This window comes from Cetorhinus maximus, chromosome 8 (assembly GCF_964194155.1).
Source record: "Cetorhinus maximus chromosome 8, sCetMax3.hap1.1, whole genome shotgun sequence".
Lineage (NCBI taxonomy): Eukaryota > Metazoa > Chordata > Chondrichthyes > Lamniformes > Cetorhinidae > Cetorhinus > Cetorhinus maximus.
Genome location: NC_135886.1, coordinates 75,732,716 through 75,754,411, shown reverse-complemented (window position 1 = coordinate 75,754,411; position 21,696 = coordinate 75,732,716). Strand labels below are relative to the sequence as shown.

The window sequence follows — 21,696 nt, the reverse complement described above, 5'->3', positions numbered from 1 at the left end:
TCCTTGGATACATATGTTATCTCAGCAGCATCCCTGCCATTTCCACATATATCTTACAAAAGAATTGGCAATGATTTTTCTTAATACAGGAGTGTCTCAAATCCAGCTGTCCAAAAAACAGACATTTTTAAAACATGCCATGCATCAATTTTACTTGAGTAAAATAAAAAATAATTTACCTGGACAGTTCGGCTAGGTGCTACATTGGTGCGCTAGTCTATTCCTGCACTCCAAGCGACCATTGACCCCACCTGATCTGGCTTGGCCTGAACCACCCTTGGCTTGAACCGCCCAACCCAAAATCCAGCAAGATCTGAAATCTGGCAGGACCTCTGTCCCGAGGTCGCCAGCTTTCAGACACTGTAGCTATTTTAGCACACAATAGAAAAATGGATGTCTGCAGCACATACTCATGGCACTATTACTCATTTGGTCAAATTTTGCAATCAGCAGTGAAGTGATGGTGCTCACTGTTGACCTTGACGAAAGCTGCCAAGAAAGATCTAGCGATCCCTGTAGTGGCAATTTTCCCTTTCTCCGACAGCAGTTTATATCTAGCGCCAAGTCAAGGGGATCTCCAGACATCCAACAGCAGTATTATCAGTGACCAAGATAATCAGCCAATCAAAGTTAAACAGTCTCACAGGTAGAAAACCAGTGAATAGAATACACTGAATTTTCACTATTAAAATTTTACAGGAAATGAAATAAATGATTGGGATATACATATGGGATTAATGTAAAAGCTCAACTATCATAAACTTTAATAAGACAAAATGTGATTTTTTTTATTGTGATGGAGAAATTTGAAATTCCACAAATATAAAATTAACTTTCTAGGACCAGTGAGCCTATTCAGCCATAATGATGATCTCCGTACCGAGTTACCTCATCCATTAAACACTGAGCTCCAATTATAAAGGACCATCAAATATTTAATCGAAGACTCATTCCAAACTAGCTATTTATTTCTCTTTTTTTAAAAGAAAAAGTTTACTGCTTCAGCCTCAGTTTCTTTTGCTGAGAGTTTGTTCCACATTTTCAATTGTGTATATGCTTGTGGAGCACAAAGAGGAGCAGGAGCCAAGGTTCCAATGGATCGTTTTCTCTCAGTGTAGTTGGGGTAGGCCTAATGTGGCCATTGGTCCCTGTGCAGCAACAGAGCCATTGTATGTAGGGCCAACATGTGCAAGTGTACTTGGTGTGGTCTCCTCAATCCATCATGGCCCAAAGATGCTCTTTCTCAGGTCAACTGAGGATCTGCAGAAGACTAAAACAATGTGTAATGAGGCTAAGACCTCACACCATTTATATATAATATTTTATATATAGATGTAAAATTTTAAAACTAGACTGATTGTTTTAAATAACTGAAACCATGTCTGGCTATGACCTTCAAACAATAGGAGCAAATCAGGCAGTACTGAAGAAATTTGTGTCTCATTATCTCTGAAGAGATGCTAAGGACCCCTGTGGGCATCAGAAACCAAATTTAAAAGGAATTACATGTGGGCCATCTACATTTCATAAGCCAGGCGTGGCCAACATGAGACTACTGGTCTGCTAGGATAAAGAGGTCAGCAACCTTCCTTTCAAATTCTTATGGTTGGAACATTAACAATCTCAGGAGCCCAGACAAAGGAATATACACTCTTTGTCAAAGTCAAAGTGGAGAGGTGGGAGCCATGTGGCATGAACCCACCAATCCCCTTACCACCACCCCACCCCCTCCTCACCCTGCCCCCCCCCCACCCCCACCCCCACCCTGCTGGGAGAACCAGTTACACTGTCTTGCTGTACTGCAAATCAATCTGCCATCTTCCATCTACCAAGCAGCAGCACAGAAAAGGGGCTCTGTCCAGGTTTGAATCCCTGGCCCAGCTATGCTGTTTCTACTGAAACTTCTGAACTCCTATATAATTGTCTACAAGGTTAATTTGTCTGTGTGCCTATTTCATTGTGGAAGTCATCTTTACTGAAAAAGTGAATTATCCAGCAACAGTTTTCAACCTGCCGACCTCTGTGAAAGAATTCACCACTGGACTTTGATTATGGACTCTGGACTCATGTGAAACAATAATTCTTTGCTCTATGGTCTTTTCCCTGTAAATCTTTCTTTATCCCTCGTTTATTGTTTGAATGCACAGGGGGATACATAGCAACATCTGCTCCCACGTTTTGAGTGTGTGTGAATAAACTAACACTCTTGAGTTCATCCCATCTCGAGCTTGCTGTGAGATTATTAATAGAAATTGGATCACACCAAAAATGAAAGGTTGGGAAATACGCTACCGCTAAAAGGGGGAAATCAAAATTAAAACGCCTTTTTGTTTACAGACAGGTGGTGAGAGGAGAAATCAGGGCAGTTTAAATTAAACTGGGAGCTCAAGTCTGGGATAACCCACTTGACTTTGACCAGTGTCCAAGTTAAGATATGAGCCAAATCTGAGAAAAGAGCTAATTGGAAGCTGGAGGAAAACTTGGTGCCTGGAGGAAATTTTAAAACAACAGCAAATTCCTCTGCCCTAACACTAAGAAAATGGCAACCTCTGATGCTCAGATGTGGGTCCAGCAAGGGAATTTGAAAAGTGAAACTTCAGCAGCCCTTAGCACAGAACAGCTGAAAGCTGTAGCTAGGGAGGTACAGTTAAAGCTGCCCTGTAAAGTGAAGAGAAGTGAACAGACCCAGTTGTTGCTAGAACATTTGGATCTCACCTTACCAGTACAGCAGTTAGATGCCGAGCTCAACCATAAATCTGAATCCCCTCCCCTGGCCAATTTCGAGCTGGTAATGCACAGATTGCAAGAGATGCTAGAGATTGCGAGGGAAGCCTGTAGGTCTAATAGTTGACCCCGAAGGGCATCCCAATGGGTAGTGCAGCAAAGCAGGCAGAGAGACTCGCTACAGAAACTTATGCCTTGGAGGGCATGGCACTATGTGTGCCTGAGCTGGACAAATTCCCAAAGAGCTTCAGGAGTTATGTCCTTTCCGGAACAGTGTCCCCCTGCCCATCCCAAAATGTGAGCAAGTCTGTTGTACTGCTCTGGGACACAGGGGCCACTCAGTCCTTGATGTTGGAGGAAAACTTAAACCTACCCCACCCCTCACCATCCCCCGCCCCCCTCCCCCCAACCCCCCACACCGCCCCGGTCAAGTCCTCCCTGAAGGCCAAAGCACTGAACAGTGGAATGGGAGAAGGATTTGTGTTTCCACCCCTTATAAGGCCCACCTAGGGTGTAACCTTGATTCAGGCCCTGTTACAGGAGGAGCTGGCCCTGAGCTACCAGTAGCTGGAATCGATTTCTTCCTTGGGAACAATTTGGTTGGTAGTAGGGTGTTAGCCAGCAAAAGAAAAGAGGCCAACGCCAACTAGAAGAAATCTTTAGGTGAGCAGAAAGCTGGGGAAGGCCCAGAGACCCAAAAGGGTGAATTGCACTCATCTACATTGAGCAAGGGCTGATCGAATGTAGCAAGGCTGAAACCAGGCCAGTAAGATTAAAAGAGGTCCAGGAAAGGCCACTCAAATCTAAAATAGAGTCACAGAGTATGCCAGAATTAAATAGGGACCAGAGAAGTCCCAGAGCAGGGAAAGAGATATTGAGGGAGATGCCCCACATAGTCAAAGGCCCTGAAGGAAGGCAAGCTTTTAAACCAGGAAAGGAAAAGGTTTAGGAAATACCTGAAGCATGGCTAGCAAAAAACTTTTTTCCGACATTAAATAGGAACAAAGGGAGACTCCAAACAGATGAGCAGATAAGGAGTGAGATACCTCACCCAGCTGAAAAGCCACAAGGGAGTGTAGCTGGAGCTGCACATCCATTGAGGGCAGAGGTGTTCCAGGAGACATGGAACAAGTTAGGAGACCACCCCCTCCAAAGCCAAAGGCCCCAGCTAGGAAGCCATTGACTGGTCTGGCCAGTAGCTTTATGGCGAATTTAAATGGGATCAGGAAAGTTCCCAAATTGGCCCAGAAAAAATGAAGGTGATGCCTCACTTAGTTGAAAAGTCACCATTAGGTACAGTAAGAGCAGACAACCCACCAGAGGGCTGTAGTGCCACAAAAGACGTGGAGCCTACCACCAAACTGACCGGCAGAGGGATACCAACCAGATTGGACCCCATACTCACTCACCTTAATGCAGAATTGCAAGGTGACCTGACAGGGTTGCCCCTGCAGTTAAAATGATCCAAAACAACCCACCAGGCTACAGCACTGTGGCCCTATCTGGTATGGATGCAGGAGAGGTCCCTTCTAGAAAGCCATCTTCTTATCATCTAGGCCCAGGAAGGCTGGCCCAAGTTCAGGAGCCGACTGCCCGCCCGTTGCTATGCTTACTCAAAGCACCTTGCAGCAGAAGCTGGAATGCCCCTGTTGAGCTAGTGCCCAAGCCTGACACTGAACAGAATCTCCTAAAGAGGCCAAAGTCCCTCTAAAACACCCCAATCTCCTGACCCTCAGCCTAACCACAGTCCCTGGATTTGAACAGCTGAACTCTCAGGTTACCAAAGTGGACAGGCAGGAGCTAAGCTGGACAAGAGCAGCTGGGCCCTATGTTCAAAAGACTTGGCCCTCATAGAGTAAGAAACTCAGCATTCCCCAGTGATCGTCCAGAGCATCTTGACCATCACTCACCCCCCAAGTGCTAACCACCCTGTAAAACCCCAGACCCTTTAGAGGACACTTAATCAGGGGTTGGACAAGCAGAGTTCTGAAGGCTTTTCAGGTGCCTGATCTCCAACAGAAAAAATTCAGAACTCTAACTCTGAATAGACTTCCCCAACAGATGAATTTCGAATCTTCCCAAGTCACTTAAACCTTCCATGTCCCAGGACCGGACAATATCCTTGCTGATGAACTAACCCAGGTTTAAACCTCAAAATAAAAAGGAAAATGCAGCTGGGAACTGCAATTGCCCCTGCTAGCAGTGTATCTGATGTGCCAGTCTAAATGAAAGAATGCATGTTTACTTCTTCACTTCCTATTCTTCCTTCATAAGACCACATTTAAAAAAGTAAAATAGTATGCATTTTTTTCTCCGAGGCCACAAGGACTGTAACAGAGCTAAGGGCTCACACTATATTTTTATTAAATGTATATATATATGTATAAATAAAAAATTTTTACACATATCCTTATAGGTAATTCCTAAAATTTTAAAACAGGACAATGATCTTTTAAAGTGACTGAAGCCATGACTGGCTGTGACCTTCAAACAATAGGAGCTAATCTGACAGTACTGAAGAAATTTGTGCCTTGTTATCTCTGAAAAGATGCTAATGACCCCTGTGGGCTGCATAGACCAAATTTAAAAGGAATTATACAAAGGCCATCCACATTTCATAAGCCAGGTCTGGTAAACTGGAGACGACTAGCCTGCTAGGACAGAGAGGCCTGCAACCTTCCTTTCAAACTCCTAATGGTTGTAACATCAACAATCTCAGGAACCCAGATAAAGGAATATACATGCTTTGTCAATGCTAAAGTGGAGAGGTGGGAGTCATGTGAAATGACTGCACCCGCACCCCCCCAACCCCCACAGCTGGAAGAACCAGTTATACTGTCTTGCAACACTGCAAATCAATTTGCCATCTGCCCTTTAACTAAGCAGCAGCACAAAAAAGGGTCTCCATCCAGGTTTGAATCCCTGGCCCCCATCTATATGAATCCTTGGCCCCGATCTATAATGTTTCTACTAGAACTTCTGAACTCCTATACCATCGCCTACAAGGCTAATTTATCTCTGTGTGCCTATCTCATCGTGGAAATTATCTCTACTGGAAAAGTGAATTATTCAGCATCAGTTTTCAACCTGCTGATTTCTGTTAAGGAATACACCACTGGACTTTGATTCTGGATTCTGGACTCACGTGAGACAATAATTCTTTGCTCTACGGTTTTTGCCCTGTAAATCTTTCTTCCTCTATCCCTTGTTTATTGTATGAATACACAGGGGGCTACAGAGTGACACCCTCTCCTGTGTTTTGAGTGTGTGTGGATAAACTAACCCTCTAAGTTTACCCTATCTCAAGTTTGCTGTGGGATTATTAATAGAAATTGGATAGCTGAGGGTTGGGAAATATGCCGCTGCTAAAAAGGTGAAATCAAAACCAAAACACTTTTCTGTTTACAGGCAGGTGGTAAGAGGTGAAATCAGGACTGTTTAAATTAAACCCCCTCCTGTCTGTAACAAGTGGAAAAAATCTTCAGTTCCTAAGAGAGCATGTGATATGATTTTTGAAAGGCATGATTGGAATTAATTTCCACTGCCTTCACAAAGTCCGAGACCCTTGTCAGGGCCTCCATGAAACTCTCACAATGCTTAGCTGGTCCAGGTTTCATTAAGGTTTACTCGGTCAGAATTATAGGCCCAGATATCCATCCAATATGTGACGTTATTCATTTTAAACCTGTCCTCAATGTATTAGTCAAATAGTTTACATTACTTCATGTCCCTCAGTACTTTTTCTTGCCACATTTTTCTCATCCCTCTGCTCCAGAAGTTTGAACTAAGATTTGTAGCTGAAGGGTAGAAGGAGTTTTAACCCATACCTGACAATGTTGAGGCTGTTTGCCAAACTGGAGAAGTATTCCAGTTCCTTATAATGTATCCCTCACTTTGATTAATACAAAAAAATCAATTCAAAGTAAAATGTATCAATTAATAAGATTGCATTTTTTTCCCTGAAAACAAAGGACATGTAGGCATCCTCTGCCACAATCTTGCTCTACCCCCATGTACCCGCACCCCCTCCAGCTTTTGCAGGAATCCTGGCAGCTGTCACTCTCCAGGCAATGGCCCCATGCTAAGGATGACGAGGCATGCGAATGGCAGCTACAGTGAATTTTCAGTGATGATGGCAGAAGAGCTGGAACCACGAGGGAAACAGCTGCTTACAGGCAAAGGGTCCTTCAGGAAGAGGACTTGTGTTTCCTTTAAACACACACAAGGAAGGCAATGGGAAAACACCTCATATATTTTTTACCCTAGTCATATTGCTCATTACTCACTGAAATTGAAAATGGGAAGCTTCTCTGAGCAACTGAAGAGGAAAGCGCAAGATTGCGAATCATGAAGAAGCGAGCAGAGGAGCTTCCCTTGGGCAGATCACCACTATACATAAGACATGTCCTTTGTTCAAAGGAGAGTACAATCCAGGTGCTTAGATCGAAGAAATTCAGCAACATTGGCTTAGCAGCTCATTCAAACCAAGGGGACACAATATACTAAATAATAGGTAAGTGTGCAAGCCAAATTCCAACCACACATGCATAGATGCACATGCATTGGTGAACAAAGCAGTGATGGGTTTACATCCATTTACAATTTGTAATCCTGCGGCCTCAATTTTAACTTCAGGCCATTTTAAAATGGCTGTGTCCTATTATGAGTTAGAAACTCACCCACTGTTCTGGAAATGATGCCTGGGATATTTTTATTCCAAGGCTCATTTAAACCCCAACAATTAACCACCCAACTGATTCAAGCCAAGGTAGCAGGTAATCACCAAGACCAGGTAAGTGATAGGATCAGCTACTGAGACTCCAGTAAAAGCTGGGGGTTGGGGGGATGGAGGAAGAGCAAGATCATGGTGGGGAATGCTTACATTCTCCTTGAGGGTCCTGAAGGAGCACTACTGTTCCTTCTAGCCCCACAAGAGAAGAAGAAAGAAAAATCTTTAATTGTCTACTTACCTATTGTAAATTAAATCCTAGTCCCGTGTTCTTACAATTCACCTCACATGATTGTAACCCTACCAGTCTGGCAGAAACTGAGGGAGTGTTCAGCTGGAATTGCCCAAGCTCCTTACCACCATAGAGCTGTCAGGTTTGGATCTTCACTTGCTCACCTTAGCAGGAAGTAGGACAAATCTCAAATTACACTTACCTAGTATTTAGTATATTGCGTCTCCTTGGTTTGAATGAGCTGCTAAGCCAATGTTGCTGAATTTCTTCGATCTAAGCACCTGGACTGTACTCTCCTTTGAACAAAGGGCATGTTTTATGGGCACCTACTAACATCAAGCCTCTTTGCTGGAGGGCTGCCTTGGCAGGCTAAAGAGGTCTCCGCATTGTGTCAAAAACAATAGGCTTTGGGAGATTTGTCCTGCTTCCTGCCAAGATGAGCAAGTGAAGATCCAAACCTGACAGCTCTAGGGTGGTAAGGAGCCTGGGCGATTCCAGCTGAACACTCCCTCAGTCTCTGCCAGACCGGTAGAGTTAAAATCATGTGAGGTGAATTGTAAGAACGCGGGACTAGGAGTAGTCCATTTAGTCCCTTAAGCTTGTTCCACCATTCAATTAAATTATGGCTGATCTTTTCCTACCTTAGCTACATATTCCTCAATACCCTTAACTAACTAACTTATCAATCTCATTCTTGAAAGTTCAAATTCTACCAGCATTCACAGCCTTTTGGGACATGTATTCCTGATTTCTCCCATTGTACTCTATGTTAATATAATTTTGGAATTTTAGGAATTTGATTTCATATATTAACCATTCCACAATACAACCCCTATCTAGGAATATTCTCACTGGAACTTAAGAGTTCTTTGTGTAGATTTTTGTGTCATATGTCAGGAGTTACAAAATGGTAGGAAAAGTTAGGCAAATACCAGAAGTTAGTTAAAGAAGCTCTGTTTTTCTCAAGAAAGACTTGGCAAATTCATTTTTGGCTTCCCAAGACACAAAAGCCACCATCTGTCATTTTCATCATAACAACATCACATTAACATATCAATGATAGGTTTAACATGGTTTGGCACTCTGCAATGTGCTTGTACACAATGTAAGTTATTCAAACTGTGCTCCTCAAAACTATAGTCTCCACTTTAGAAAATTAGATATACCTATTTGGGAAGGTCATGTTTCTGCTTATAGGAACTGCTTATTTTCTGGTAGCTTTATTAACTCCAAAGATAATCAAGGGGCATATTCCAAGTTGACCCCAACAGTGGTTAGCACTAACATCATACTCTGCAGATGAAGCATCCTGTCCCAGTGACACTCTCTGTTCATAGCTTTGCAAATAAGTGAAAAAGTCATTCACAGCAGCATCAATACATTTTGAGTAACGGACTCACCCTGAATTCAAACAAGCGCATATATGGCTAGGGACAATAGATTTCCAAATCTCATGACATTGGGCATTTTCTAACAACACAAAGGTAAATGAATTGTAACTTTTTACAACAAATCTTAAACGGCACAAATTTAGAAAGCTTACAGAAGAAATAATAGACAGCAATTTTTCTGAATAAATAGATAAGACCAGGCCAAAGCTTGAAAACATCATTATGTCGACCAATTCACAGTCTGGGAAGAAATCGTACAGGAGATTAAAGATCAGATGAGCACAACAAATCTTTACCACAATTTATTGAAGGTCTCACGAACTTTAGCATTTTTATAATTCTTCCTGTGTAGTAGTCAATTAAGTGATTGTGAATTTTTGTTGTTAATTATTGTTCCCTCCCCCCACCCCCATCCATGAAAATTATTTTATTGGTTAGGTATTAAATTATGGGTTGAATTATCTCGCTTCCTATTGAAAAGGATCAGATTCCCAGTTGAAAACAATCTGGATGGAATGTGATTCAGTTTTCCGAATCACCTCTACTCAGTGGAACCACAGAATTGTTATAAGATCAATTACTGTTATGTTTTTGAGCTCAAAAGCTCTTACCTTTCTCATTTTCCTATATTGCTGAACCTCCTGGTGGCACTTGATGCTCATTTTAATTCATTAAACCATCGCAGCTTTATAACCTCAATAAATCTCAGCTGTGTTCAATCAAAAATATTTTACAGCTAACTTTTTAGCTAATCACCCTTTGGCAATTCATCAAACTGGAGTTGAATGGAAAAGCAATAAATCCTAAAGCACTGTTTAAGGAAGCAGAAAGCTGACAATTTTCTCAATTAACACCTGTAAACTGTTGTTTTTTAAAATATAATTCTACTTATATGTGATTCTCTCTAGCATTAATTTTGAGTCATTGGCATTTAAGCGAGAGAAAGAGAGAGAGAAAACATTTCCCAGTACAGGACACCAAGGCTAAGATTTAACATAGAAATCTTTATCCTTCTCCAAGTGGAATGCAACTGTTCAACTCAGTTCCAACTCAGGAGCAGCCCCACCTATAGAACTGCTTCCCCAGGCATCACAAGGAAAATCCAGGTCTCTACTGCCCTGGGTCCCCCTCCCCCCAGCCAATTTCCCCCTCTTTCTCCCTCCCCTCCCACTTTCCCCCTCCATCTCACCCTCTCCCCCTCCCCCCTCAACTTCCCCCTCTCCCCTCCCCTCTCTCCCTCTCCACTCTCCCCCTTTCATCCCCTCCCCATTTCCCCTCCTCCCCCCTCCCAGTCCCCCTCCCATCCGGTCGCCAGATCCTTGTTACACCCCATTGTTACACCACCTGCACCCACTGCCCCCCCCACCCCCCTTAGCTTGTTGCCAATCTGATGCAGGCAAGTGTCCTAGGACTGCCCAGTTTTAGTCTTTCACCACTGGCCAACAGCTGCTTTCTGCCAAAAATGAGCAGCTGACCATCGGGATACGAATGAGGCCCAGCAGCTAACATGTGCTGAGCTTATGCTTCACACATCCACACTGCATTGCCATGTGCTAGTGCCAGCTTCTTGTCGAGAATTAAAATCAGCTCATTTGTCCTCGCTCTCTACCTCAATTAGGATCAAATTCAGCTACTTTGGGTGAAAGCAACAGCTTCTTTTTATAAAAGCAAAATACTGCAGATGTTGGAAACCTGAAACAAAAACAGAAAATGCTGGAAAGACTCAGCAGGTCTGGCAGCATCTGTGGAGAGAGAAACAGACTTAACGTTTTGAGTCCAATATGACTCTTCTTCAGCTGAAGAGTCATATGGATTTGAAACGTTAACTCTTGTTTCTCTCTCCACAGATGCTGCCAGACCTGCTGAGTTTCTTTTTATCACTGATACAATTCCATTCAGTCAGCATTCATTACAGTCACAAAATAAACAGAAAAATTTCCTCAGCAAAGCAGCAATCACACATTAAATAAGTTGCTTTACAACTTGATTCCTCCACTGCCCATTGACACCAACCTTCCATTTAACTGACCTGTTTTGTTAACTTATTCCACAAAAAAGCAGATGCTCCCTTTCTTTCAGTAGTCTACTGCATAAAGACACTGCTCATCTTATTGTTAAGGCGAGGCAGCGGGCTAAATTCTCAGTCTTTACTGAGCTGAACTAAGGAAGGGAGGAGACCCGGAGCCCCAGTTGTACCCCACGGAGGTATTTCAGGTCCACTGGTTCATGGAACAGCGCAGAGAAATTAATGGTTTCAGAAAAAAAAACACACAGGAAAGAAATTGGAATTTGAATGAAAATTCCCCAGCTCTTAGATTCCCTTAATATCACAAGAAAACATAACAAAATCCACTCACCTTCATATCCATATCCATGTCCAACAGCTGCCCCCACACAGAGTGTGAGCAAAAAAATCAGTCTTCTCATACCCGTTGTTGAACGAATGTTTGGTTCAAATGCGTTTGAAACTTCGCAAGAATATCTATGAATGAGATTAAGAAAATTATTCAACTGTGTCATAAAGTTATTGTTTCCATGACAATGTTAGTTACAATGCCGAAATTGGATAATAACGCATGAATAATATACTGGTCTAAAGGAACTCAACAGTCAGGACGGTCACCGCTAGCAAAGTTGCTCACTGACTTTGTTTCACTCCGCTGAAGAAAGGATCACTTAAAACATTGTACCTTCTCCAAACAATAAGTATTAAAAGGCTTTAGAGTGATCAGCAACTGACGAAAGGAGGAAAATATCTGTAAGGTTACTTCAGGGTGGAAAATTCATTTTTTTCACGGCCCGGCAAAAAAATTAAATACCTTTGGCTTATATTTCCCTTCCACCGTACAGTAGAAATTCCAGCCCTGAAGTTTGTCGCATATAGAAAGCAAGGGAGCTGGCAAGAGGAGCGAATGACATCATTCTGTTGCATCCAGTGAGGGGCTTCTAGCTGCTCCTTAAAGCTGCATTGTCCGTGCATAAAACATTGCCAGCAACTCAAAATAAACCTCACTGAAGGGTTGCTTTAATTGACCGAGAGGAAAATAAAACATTTTTGTGCTGGTTATGAGTCAGATATTTTCCCCGTCATATTGTTTTATGAATTTAAATGAGAAGCAGTTTTCCAGTAAATATCGCAAAATCTGGCAGAGTTTAACGTGTACTCTGGCTTGAGAAAAATATGAATGAGTGTGTGAATGCAAGCACGGCTAGGTCAATCCGATTGGATACAATTGTTTAAAAACGTTTGAACTTTTTTTCTCCTGAACACCCATCCAGAAATGTGAAGTATTTACTGGATGGAGCACTCTCCATGGTGGCAATGACCTCTCGGAAAGCTTTTTACATTTACATGTTATATTTTATAATAGATGCCGAGCAGTTGGCATGGCCACAAACTGTCAGTCACCCCAAAAGCAGATCGCCTAAATATGGTTCTGAGGAAAGGTCATCGACGGACACGTTAGCGATGCTTGTCTATCCACTGACGCTGCCTGACTGCTGAGTATTTCCAGCATTTTCTGTTTTTATTCTGTTATGATCCTTGGCCAGACCCTCCCCCCCACCCCCCCCAAGTTGTTGGTGAGATCCACTTAGGGACCAATAACGCTTTTAAAGCCTGAGATTCAAGACACTTGCTAACAGAATAAAGCACAAGATTCCACAGGTTTTGAAACAAAAACAAAAATAAACTTTACTATACAAGGTCAGAAAGATAAAACAATTTGCAATATCTATCTTATACTTTAACATTCAGGGTAAGTATGAGGTACATATGAATTAGCAGGCAAACTGTGGTCGGACACACCGCACTACACAATAAATGACAGATGCAACCAAAACAGATTGCATAGATTCCTCAACAACCCACCCACGCCTTAGTCACACTGTGAGTCAACTAATCTTACCAAAACTCCATCACAAGGGTTTCCCAAACTCCATCACAAGGGTTTCCCATCTTCACATTCAAAGAACCCGCCTTGGAATTCTCTCCAAAAGTCACTCCAACTCAGGTGGCTTAAACAACAGCTCACCTCGCAGGGTTTCATTCTCGCCTTCCGATATTCCATTTCCCTGGATTCCCAAGTTCACTCAAGCATTAATTTACAAGCACAATTTCAGCTCTTCGACCACACAAGTAGAACACTACTGCTCCTAAGGGGGGCCTTTGCCCCAGCAGCCTGCAGCACCGAGTCCCCAACCTTTGGCTGTCTTCTTAGATCTTCAGGGCTTTTTCCAAATCCTCATCGATTTCCAGGATTTCTCCCAAGCCCACAAGTCTGCTCCCCGCCAGTCATTTTCTCCAAATGGAGCCTGTTTCTCTGCTCCTTCCTTTTAACTGAACTTAACTGGGACCAGTTACTGTCCCCTATTTTTGTCCCTCACCTGGGACTCTTCTTCTTGGAACCTCTCCTTGTTCTCCCTTCCTTGTCCTTCTCTCTGGCACATTTGCTGGCTATGGTGCTCCACACCCAGTCACCTGACCTGGGCTTTTCATGCCTTTTTTTTCTCTATGTGTAGGCACACAGGACCTGTCCTGGGCCTGAAGAGTGTAAAGAGGTAGAACTGCACATGTGCTGCACGCTCCCAGCTTGTGCATGCACAGGAAGTCTGAAAACTGTCAGGACTTGGAGTTCCCAATCTCCAAACTCAGCAAGGTAAGTATAGATTTCATAACAATTCCTAAGTAGGATTACTGCTTGGCTCAATCAGTGTCATGCTTGCCTCAGAGTCAGAAGGTCAGTGATTCAAGATCCACTCTAGAATTCAAGTGCACAATCATTGGAACTGGCCTTTGGATGAGACATTAAACCAAGCCATGTCCTGTTTGACAAATTTATTAGAGTTTTTGATGATGTGACAAGCAGGGTAGATAAAGGGGAATCAGTAGATGTACTATACCTGGATTTCCAAAGGCATTCAATAAGGTGCTAGACAAAGGCTAGAAGGCAAAATAAGCTCATGGAGTTGGAGGTAATATATTAACATGAACAGAGGATTGGGTAATGGAGAGGAGGCAAAGGATAGGCATAAATGGAGCATTTTCAAGATGGTATGCTATTTATAAGCTATATTATTGAGTTAGATGAAGAGACAGGGAGTAATGTATCAACGCTTGCTGTAGATGGAAAGGTAAGCCCTAGGGAGGACATAGAGAGGCTGCAAAGAGATATAGATTGTGAGTGGGCAATAAGGCCAATGGAGTATAATGTGGGGAAGTGTGAAGTTATTCACATTGGTCACAAGAAAATGTGAGGATGGATTTTTTTAAAATATTTTTGGGAATATTGTGGTATTCTGTAAAGAAGGGTGTGTGTGTGTGTGCGTGTGATTAAATTGGAGGAAGGCTAGTAAAGAAGGCTTGTCTGTGAGAGCAGAGTGATGAAAGGTAAAGTTGCTAAATGCATGCATTTGTAATGAGAGGTTACGGTGAAGTGGAATTTCAAGTAAATAAGTTGAGTTTTAAAATTTGCATTAGGTGATAGATAGGAATTTCACTTTTCAGCTGTTACATTTCAAAGGGGATTTAGAATTGTCAAGCGACTTTTACAACTTACAAAGGTTTCATAACTAAACAAGGGAAGTTTATTAAATTTTATTCGACCCAAAAGTGGAGGCAAAAGGAAAACATGAAAGGTTTCCATATTTTGGGAAAATTGAGTTCAAATAGGTGCTTAGAACAATGGAGTCTAAGTTCAAAGAGGGAAAGGATATTTAAGAAAAGATGTTTGGTTAAGTTATGTTGGCTATGTGGGGGAAATGTCCTGAGACCAACTCTGTGCTGAGAAAAATTGTGAATTTGAAGCAGCCACCCAGTTTCAAGCCAGAAAAGTCTTTGTTTTCAGATAGCAATCTTTTTCTGAACCTTTCTTTCTGGGATTTCCACAGCAGAGTGAAAGAGAGTGAGAAGTCACGTGGTATTCCTTACTAAATGATAATACCTTGGGTAAGATTACTGGAATTTACGGTCAAAATTTGTATAGGAGCTGTTGCCAAGTAGTTTACTCGTGTGTTCAGACAAAGAGAGTCCTTTTCGAGAATGTTTTGCAAGACTGCTTTAACTGTGTAATTTTAATCTTGTGTTTTTAAGGCCAAAATTTTCCGGCCCCATTGGCATTGGGCATCATGGAGGGGACAATATGGTGAGAAGGCCAAAAATCAGCTTCTCGCCATCGTCAATGATGGGCTGCATTTCCTGCCACTGCACGCCAGGAACCTAATTTCAATACTTTAGCATTTCATTATAAGCCCTGCTCAGCGGAATCATCCCCCAATGCTGGATCATCCAGGCACATCGGCGTGATTGCACACCAATGTGTTCCACAACCGTACATGAGCAACATGCACCTGGCAAGCTGCACTTTGCTCAGGACTTCAAGATTTGTTTGCCTACCTTGCTTCATGCAGCACTCGTGGTCATTAGCGCCAGGTTTCATAGGCAGCACCACATCACTTTGGGGGCACTTACAGGCAGGCCTCTGCCAACCAGACCAGCCAAAAGACAGAGGTGGCTTCTCAATGGCTGTAGGGCTAGGGCTTGCTTGGGGAAGGGGGAGAAGTGGCCTCAGGCAAGGGAAGAGGCTGCAGGGTGAGGGCTGTACTGGGGAAGGGGGTATCCCAGGGTGTGTGTGGGGACACGTGTTGATCCGTGCAAGTTGCCTCAAGATGGTGAGGGCTGAGGGGGCAGTCTCCAGAGGAGATGAGCCCAGATGGAGATGTGAGGGTATGTGTGAGAGAGAGTGAGTGGTGATGTTCCTTAAGCTGGCAGTGAGTGAGATGCCGATGAATGTGTGATGGCCTTGTAAGTGTGTGAGTTTAGAGTAATGAGATGGTTGCCTTACTCTGGCAGCACGAATGAGATCATTCATCCATTTTCTGCACTGGATGGCTGAATTCTTGTGTGCAATATTGGCACTGACCACCTCTGCCACCACCTCTCAAGCCGGAATGGTGAAACTGATAGGCCCCCTGTGGCCAGATCGAGTGTGGGGGCATGGCGGTTAGCTTCCATGATATCCAGAAGGCATTCCGGGATGCATGGCTGAATCGGGGCTGCACTCTTCTTGGCCTTTGGGGCCATGTCTTCACCGGAGCTATCCTGGGCTGCAAGCATTGAGAACTGTACAGCTGCTGTTTAAATATGGTGCCCTGCATGAGGAAGTGGCGACGTAACAGGGTGGCGGGCAAATTGGAGGCTGCCTGCCAGCGAGATGGCATGTTTCCTGTGGCTACATAATTAATGAGACGGAAATGGGATGATACGGCGCGAAAACCTGTCATTGCAGTCAGCGGGTAAAACAACATTTTCCTGCCCGCTACCACACATTGTGCGAATCTGTGATGATTCTGCCCTAAGCTTTCTTTTTCCTTATTATTAATAAATCTTTTCATTTTAACACCCTAAGAATGTTCCTGGGATTCGATATTTCTGGGATCATTAGTTTTCCCCTCTTTTTCAAAATACAAAAAAAAAGTTACGATCAGTAAGACAGGTTTCCCTGTGGGATAAAAACAGAAAGTGCTGGAAAAACTCAGCAGGCCTGGCAGCATCTGTGGAGAGAGAAATAAGAGTTAGCGTTTCAAGTCCATATGACTCTTCTTCAGAGCTTCCCTCCTGGATTTGTCTTGCTCAGCGAATAACATCAGCTGCAGTCATAACAAAGAGAAAAGCAGAATATTTTTTAAAAGGTATGAAACTTGTAAATGTTGATGCTCAGAGAAACCTGGGTGTGTCCATACAAAGAACGCAGAAAGTTAGCATGCTGAAACAGCAAGCAATTTAGAAGGCAAGCGGCATGTTAGCCTTCAATGCTAGGGGGTTGGAGTACAGGAATAAAGGTGTCTTGCTACAATTCTACAGTGCTTTGGTGAAACCACATAAGACCATAAGGCCATAAGACATAGGAGCAGAAGTTAGGCCATTCGGCCCATCGAGTCTGCTCCGCCTTCAATCATGGCTGATAAGTTTCTCAACCCCATTCTCCCACCTTCCCCCCCGTAACCTTTGATCCCCTTACCAATCAAGAACCTATCTATCTCGGTCTTAAATACACTCAATGACCTGGCCTCCACAGCCTTCTGTGGCAATGAATTCCATAGATTCACCACTCTCTGGCTAAAGAGGTTTCTCCTCATCTCTGTTCTAAAATGTCTTCCCTTTACTTTGAGGCTGTGCCCTCGGGTCCTAGTCTCTCCTACTAATGGAAACTTCTTCCCCACGTCCACTCTATCCAGGCCTTTCAGTATTCTGTAAGTTTCAATCAGATCCCCCCTCATCCTTCTAAACTCCATCGAGTATAGACCCAGAGTCCTCAAACGTTCCTCAAATGTTAAGCCTTTCATTCCTGGGATCATTTTCGTGAACCTCCTCTGGACCCTCTCCAGGGCCAGCACATCCTTCCTGAGATACGGGGCCCAAAATTGCTCACAATATTCTAAATGTGGTCTGACCAGAGCCTTATAAAGCCTCAGCAGCACATCCCTGCTTTTATATCCTAGTCCTCTCAAAATAAATGCCAACATTGCATTTGCCTTCCTAACTACCGACTCAACCTGCAAGTTAACCTTAAGAGAATCCTGGACTAGGACTCCCAAGTCCCTTTGCACTCCAGATTTCTGAATTCTCTCCCCATTTAGAAAATAGTCTATGCCTCTATTCTTCCTACCAAAGTGCATGACCTCACACTTCCCCATGTTGTATTCCATCTGCCACTACTTTGCCCATTCTCCTAACCTGTCTAAATCCTTCTGCAGCCTCCCAGCCTCCTCAATACTACCTGTCCCTCCACGTATCTTTGTATCATCTGCAAACTTAGCCAGAATGCCCTCAGTTCCTTCATCTAGATCATTAATGTATAAAGTGAAAAGTTGTGGTCCCAACACTGACCCTTGCGGAACTCCACTAGTCACCGGCCACCATCCTGAGAAGGACCCCCTTATCCCCACTCTCTGCCTCCTGCCAGACAGCCAATCTTCTATCCATGCTAGTACCTTGCCTCTAACACCATGGGATCTTATCTTACTGAGCAGCCTCCTGTGCGGCACCTTGTCAAAGGCCTTCTGGAAGTCCAAGTAGATAACATCCATTGGCTCTCCTTTGTCTAACCTGCATGTTACCACCTCAAAGAATTCTAACAGATTTGTCAGGCATGGGATATTGTGTGTAGCTTTGGTCCCCAGGTTTAAGGAAGGATATACTTGTATCAGAGGTGGTACAACAAAGATTCACTAAATTGGTTTCTGGGATGAGGGGGTTGTCCTATGATGAGAGCCTGAGTAAATTGGGCCTATATTCTCTGGAGTTTAGAAGAATGAGAGATGATCTCATTGAAACATACAAGATTCTGAAAGGGCTTGACAGGGTAGATGCTAAGAGATCATTTCCTCTGGTCAAGGAATCAAAAACATGGGGTAGAGTCTCAGGATAAGGTGCCAATCATTTAGGACTGAGATAAAGAGAAATTACTTCATTCAAATGGTTGAGAATCTTTGGAATTCTCTACTCCAGAGAGTTGCCGATGCTCCATCATTGAATATATTTAAGGCTGGGATAGACAGATTTTTGGTCTCTCAGGGAATCAAGGGATATGGAGTCTGGGTGAGAAAGTGGGACCACACGTTGTGTGGGAAACAGTCACTCAACATGATTTTCTCGGAGCAACTAATTAATGGCCAGAACATGGCCTCGCTGTCCAATTAATGATGGTGGGTGGGCTCTTGAAGCTAGAGTCAGTCAGAGACCTTCCAGCTTGAAATCAGCAGCAAGCTGCAATGGAAGGTAAGTGAGGGAGAAGGCACTTTAAAATGAGGATGCCCTCTCTTCTCCAACTTCTTTAACATTTAAACAAAAAATGTTTTTTTGCATCTAAGCCACCATCTTGAAGGGTGGGGTTGGAAGCCAGGGTCCCCTCTACAGTGTAGGCATCAGCTGCTACTGCACCCAGGAAGGCAAGAGGGCCTCTAAGCCTGCCTGGGGTACTTCCCCCCTCCCGCCACCCCACCCTGGTCTGCTGATGAAAGGCCACCTCTAGCCAGTGAAACTGGCCCCCTCTGCTTCCAAGTGTTCTTGTGTTCTGTTCTGATAGTCCACGTGGATGATAGAGAACTCATAGCAGAACAAATGGTCATTCAAGTGTCTTGACAAACATTGCACCTTTTACCAAAGCCACCAAAGATTGATTAATCAGTTATTTATCTCAATGCAGTGCTATTAGTGAGATCAAATAGTGTGCAATATGTTGCTGTACTTGCCTACAACAAATATTGCAATCTACATAGGACTTTGAAATTTCCTCAAGCAAAATAACATAGTGCTATATAAATGCAAATTCTTTATTCTTTCTTCTCGACTGCAATATTATGCAAAGAAACTGCTTAAAAAAAAACAGGCAACAGCGAAATAAGCCAATGTTACTTTCTTCACAAGTAAACTATGGGTTTGTGATTCTGGCAGTTGCATCTCTCCCCTGGAAATTATCAACAGTAAGTAGCTGGTCATTTTCCCACTTACCTGTGCTATCAGGTTCTCTTGTGGAGTTTTATCTAGCTTTATTATTAATATTACCACATTAGCTCTGTCTTCAGTTTGTTGCATTTTTCAAAGTTTTTCTATGCAGTACAAATGTTTTCATTTACACCACATTACTAAAAGTAAACCATGGGCTCAACATCATTGTCAATCTTGCTGTAATGTGTTTTAACTTTTAACATCATGAAAACCAATACACATGACTCATTTAACGTGTAGCTGCCTGTAATTATTTTGCTAGAATTAATTGCTCACATACTTTAGTCCCATAACAGGTTGCCTGTTGTGCACTGGACAATAAACAAACATTTAATTGACCTGAAGCAATTCCTGCTGAAAGTAGTTAGCTACTTCTTTCAAGTTGAAAACATTTCTTGATTTTTGAGCTCATTAAGCTCAATGTCAGCATTTGGCCTTAAATCTCAATATCTGGTTTAATTTTCTTTCATTGTCTACTAAAGTGAGGCTTTACTTCCAATTCCTTACCTGCAGTGCAATAAATGGATGGTTCCAACAAAGTAATTGTTTTCCTTATTGACAACAATAACCTCAATCTTCATCCATTATATGATTTTTATTATAACACTTGTGGCTGTTTTGCTACAAGATGGGCAGAAGTGCCATGGATATAATAAAACCATATTAGCTAAGCCTATTACAGACATGTCCAACTATAGAAAATTACCGAAGGTTTACAGTGAAACCATTGAGGAAAACAGTTCATAATAATGACAGAATAACAACAGATCTGTCAAGGTAAAAACGAGGCACTGTTATGAAAAATATTAACAAATATAATTTGTTAAAATAGTTGTTTGATAGTACAGAACTTGAGTATTGCTGAAAAAAAATGCATTTTGTCAAAGCTTTTCATTTTGCACTCATCAGGACAATTTGCAAGAATACCAAATGTAAATGGAACAAACAACAATTTATACTTCATGAGAAAAGAGTGCTGATTGGCAAGTGGACTCTGATTGGTAGAGGTGTTGCCATAGAGAATGAACCAGTTAACTGATGGCTGACAGTTAACTGCCAAGCTTTGTTTAAATTCAAACCAGTCAGGTTGACTCTGATTGGTCAAGGCATTGCCCTGGGGAATGAACCAAAGAATAGAGGTCACCTTTTTTGTTTAGTTGAAACAGTTGCAATGTGAGTATGTATTCTTTCTGTCTGCAAAGAACAGGGCCCTGTGTATTAATATATGTAGCGCTTTTACATTCTAGAAGCATTGCGCCTGTTTCAACTAAACAAAAGAGGTGACAGCTATTCTCTAATTCATTCTCCAGGGCAATGCCTTGACCAATCAGAGTCAACCTGACTGGTTTGAATTTAAACAAAGCTTGGCAGTTAACTGTCAGTCATCAGTTAACTGGTGCATTCTCCATGGCAACACCTCTACCAATCAGAGTCCACTTGCCAGCCAATCAGCACTCTATTCTCATGAAATATAAATTGTTGGTTGCTCCATTTACATTTGGTATTCTTGCGAACTGTCCTGATGAGTGCAAGATGAAAAGCTTCCACAACTTGTGTCTTTTTCAGCAATCCTCAAATATTAATATAACTTTGAACAAAAAATAAACCCTTTAGACATCCCTTCATGATCAATGCGGTTTAGCTGACAGTAATTGTTAGCTTTACTAACGAAAGTAATTTAGCACTGCCAGTGGAAAAATAGCAGAAATACCACTAAAAATATTGTAGTCAGGCCAATCCAAGGTATTAACTTATCCTTTTTTCAGATATTTATTGATTTTTGTACCATTCCAGTACTTTCTATTTTACATTAAATCTACTTTACTGACTTAAGTATTGTTAAAAGGCCTGAATCTCTCCAACTACATCACAATAGGGGAGGATTAATCTTTCCTTGTGGGGCTCAGAGGAGCACTCTTACACTCTCTCACCCCACAAGGAGAGTAAAAATTGAAATTTAAAACTTACCTTTTTGGGCCTCTTCAGGCCCCAGTCTACACTCCCTCACTAAGTCAGCCTGGCAAGAAACACACTGCAGCTTTCTGCTGAGTTTGCCGAGTAAAAATTGCAGTTGGATCCCAATGATATTCTTGGAACCTGACTTGTATATGTT

The 21,696-nt window shown here is 42.6% G+C and overlaps 1 protein-coding gene across 3 annotated transcripts in view; it reads right to left on the bottom strand.

Annotated features, from left to right (window-relative positions):
• srpx2 (sushi-repeat containing protein X-linked 2) overlaps positions 1-11,638 on the bottom strand; it is a 70,210-nt gene extending 58,572 nt beyond the window's left edge. For 2 of the 3 annotated variants that reach the window (XR_013577326.1, XM_078547066.1), the window contains exon 1: positions 11,434-11,638. Coding sequence is in view for 2 of the 3 variants with exons in the window: in XM_078547066.1 (XP_078403192.1) it covers positions 11,434-11,596 (163 nt within the window). In the remaining variant the exon portion in view is untranslated. The remainder of the gene's footprint in view (positions 1-11,433) is intronic. The other variant, XM_078547067.1, reaches the window with a different exon arrangement.
• Between the last annotated feature and the right edge of the window lie 10,058 nt (positions 11,639-21,696).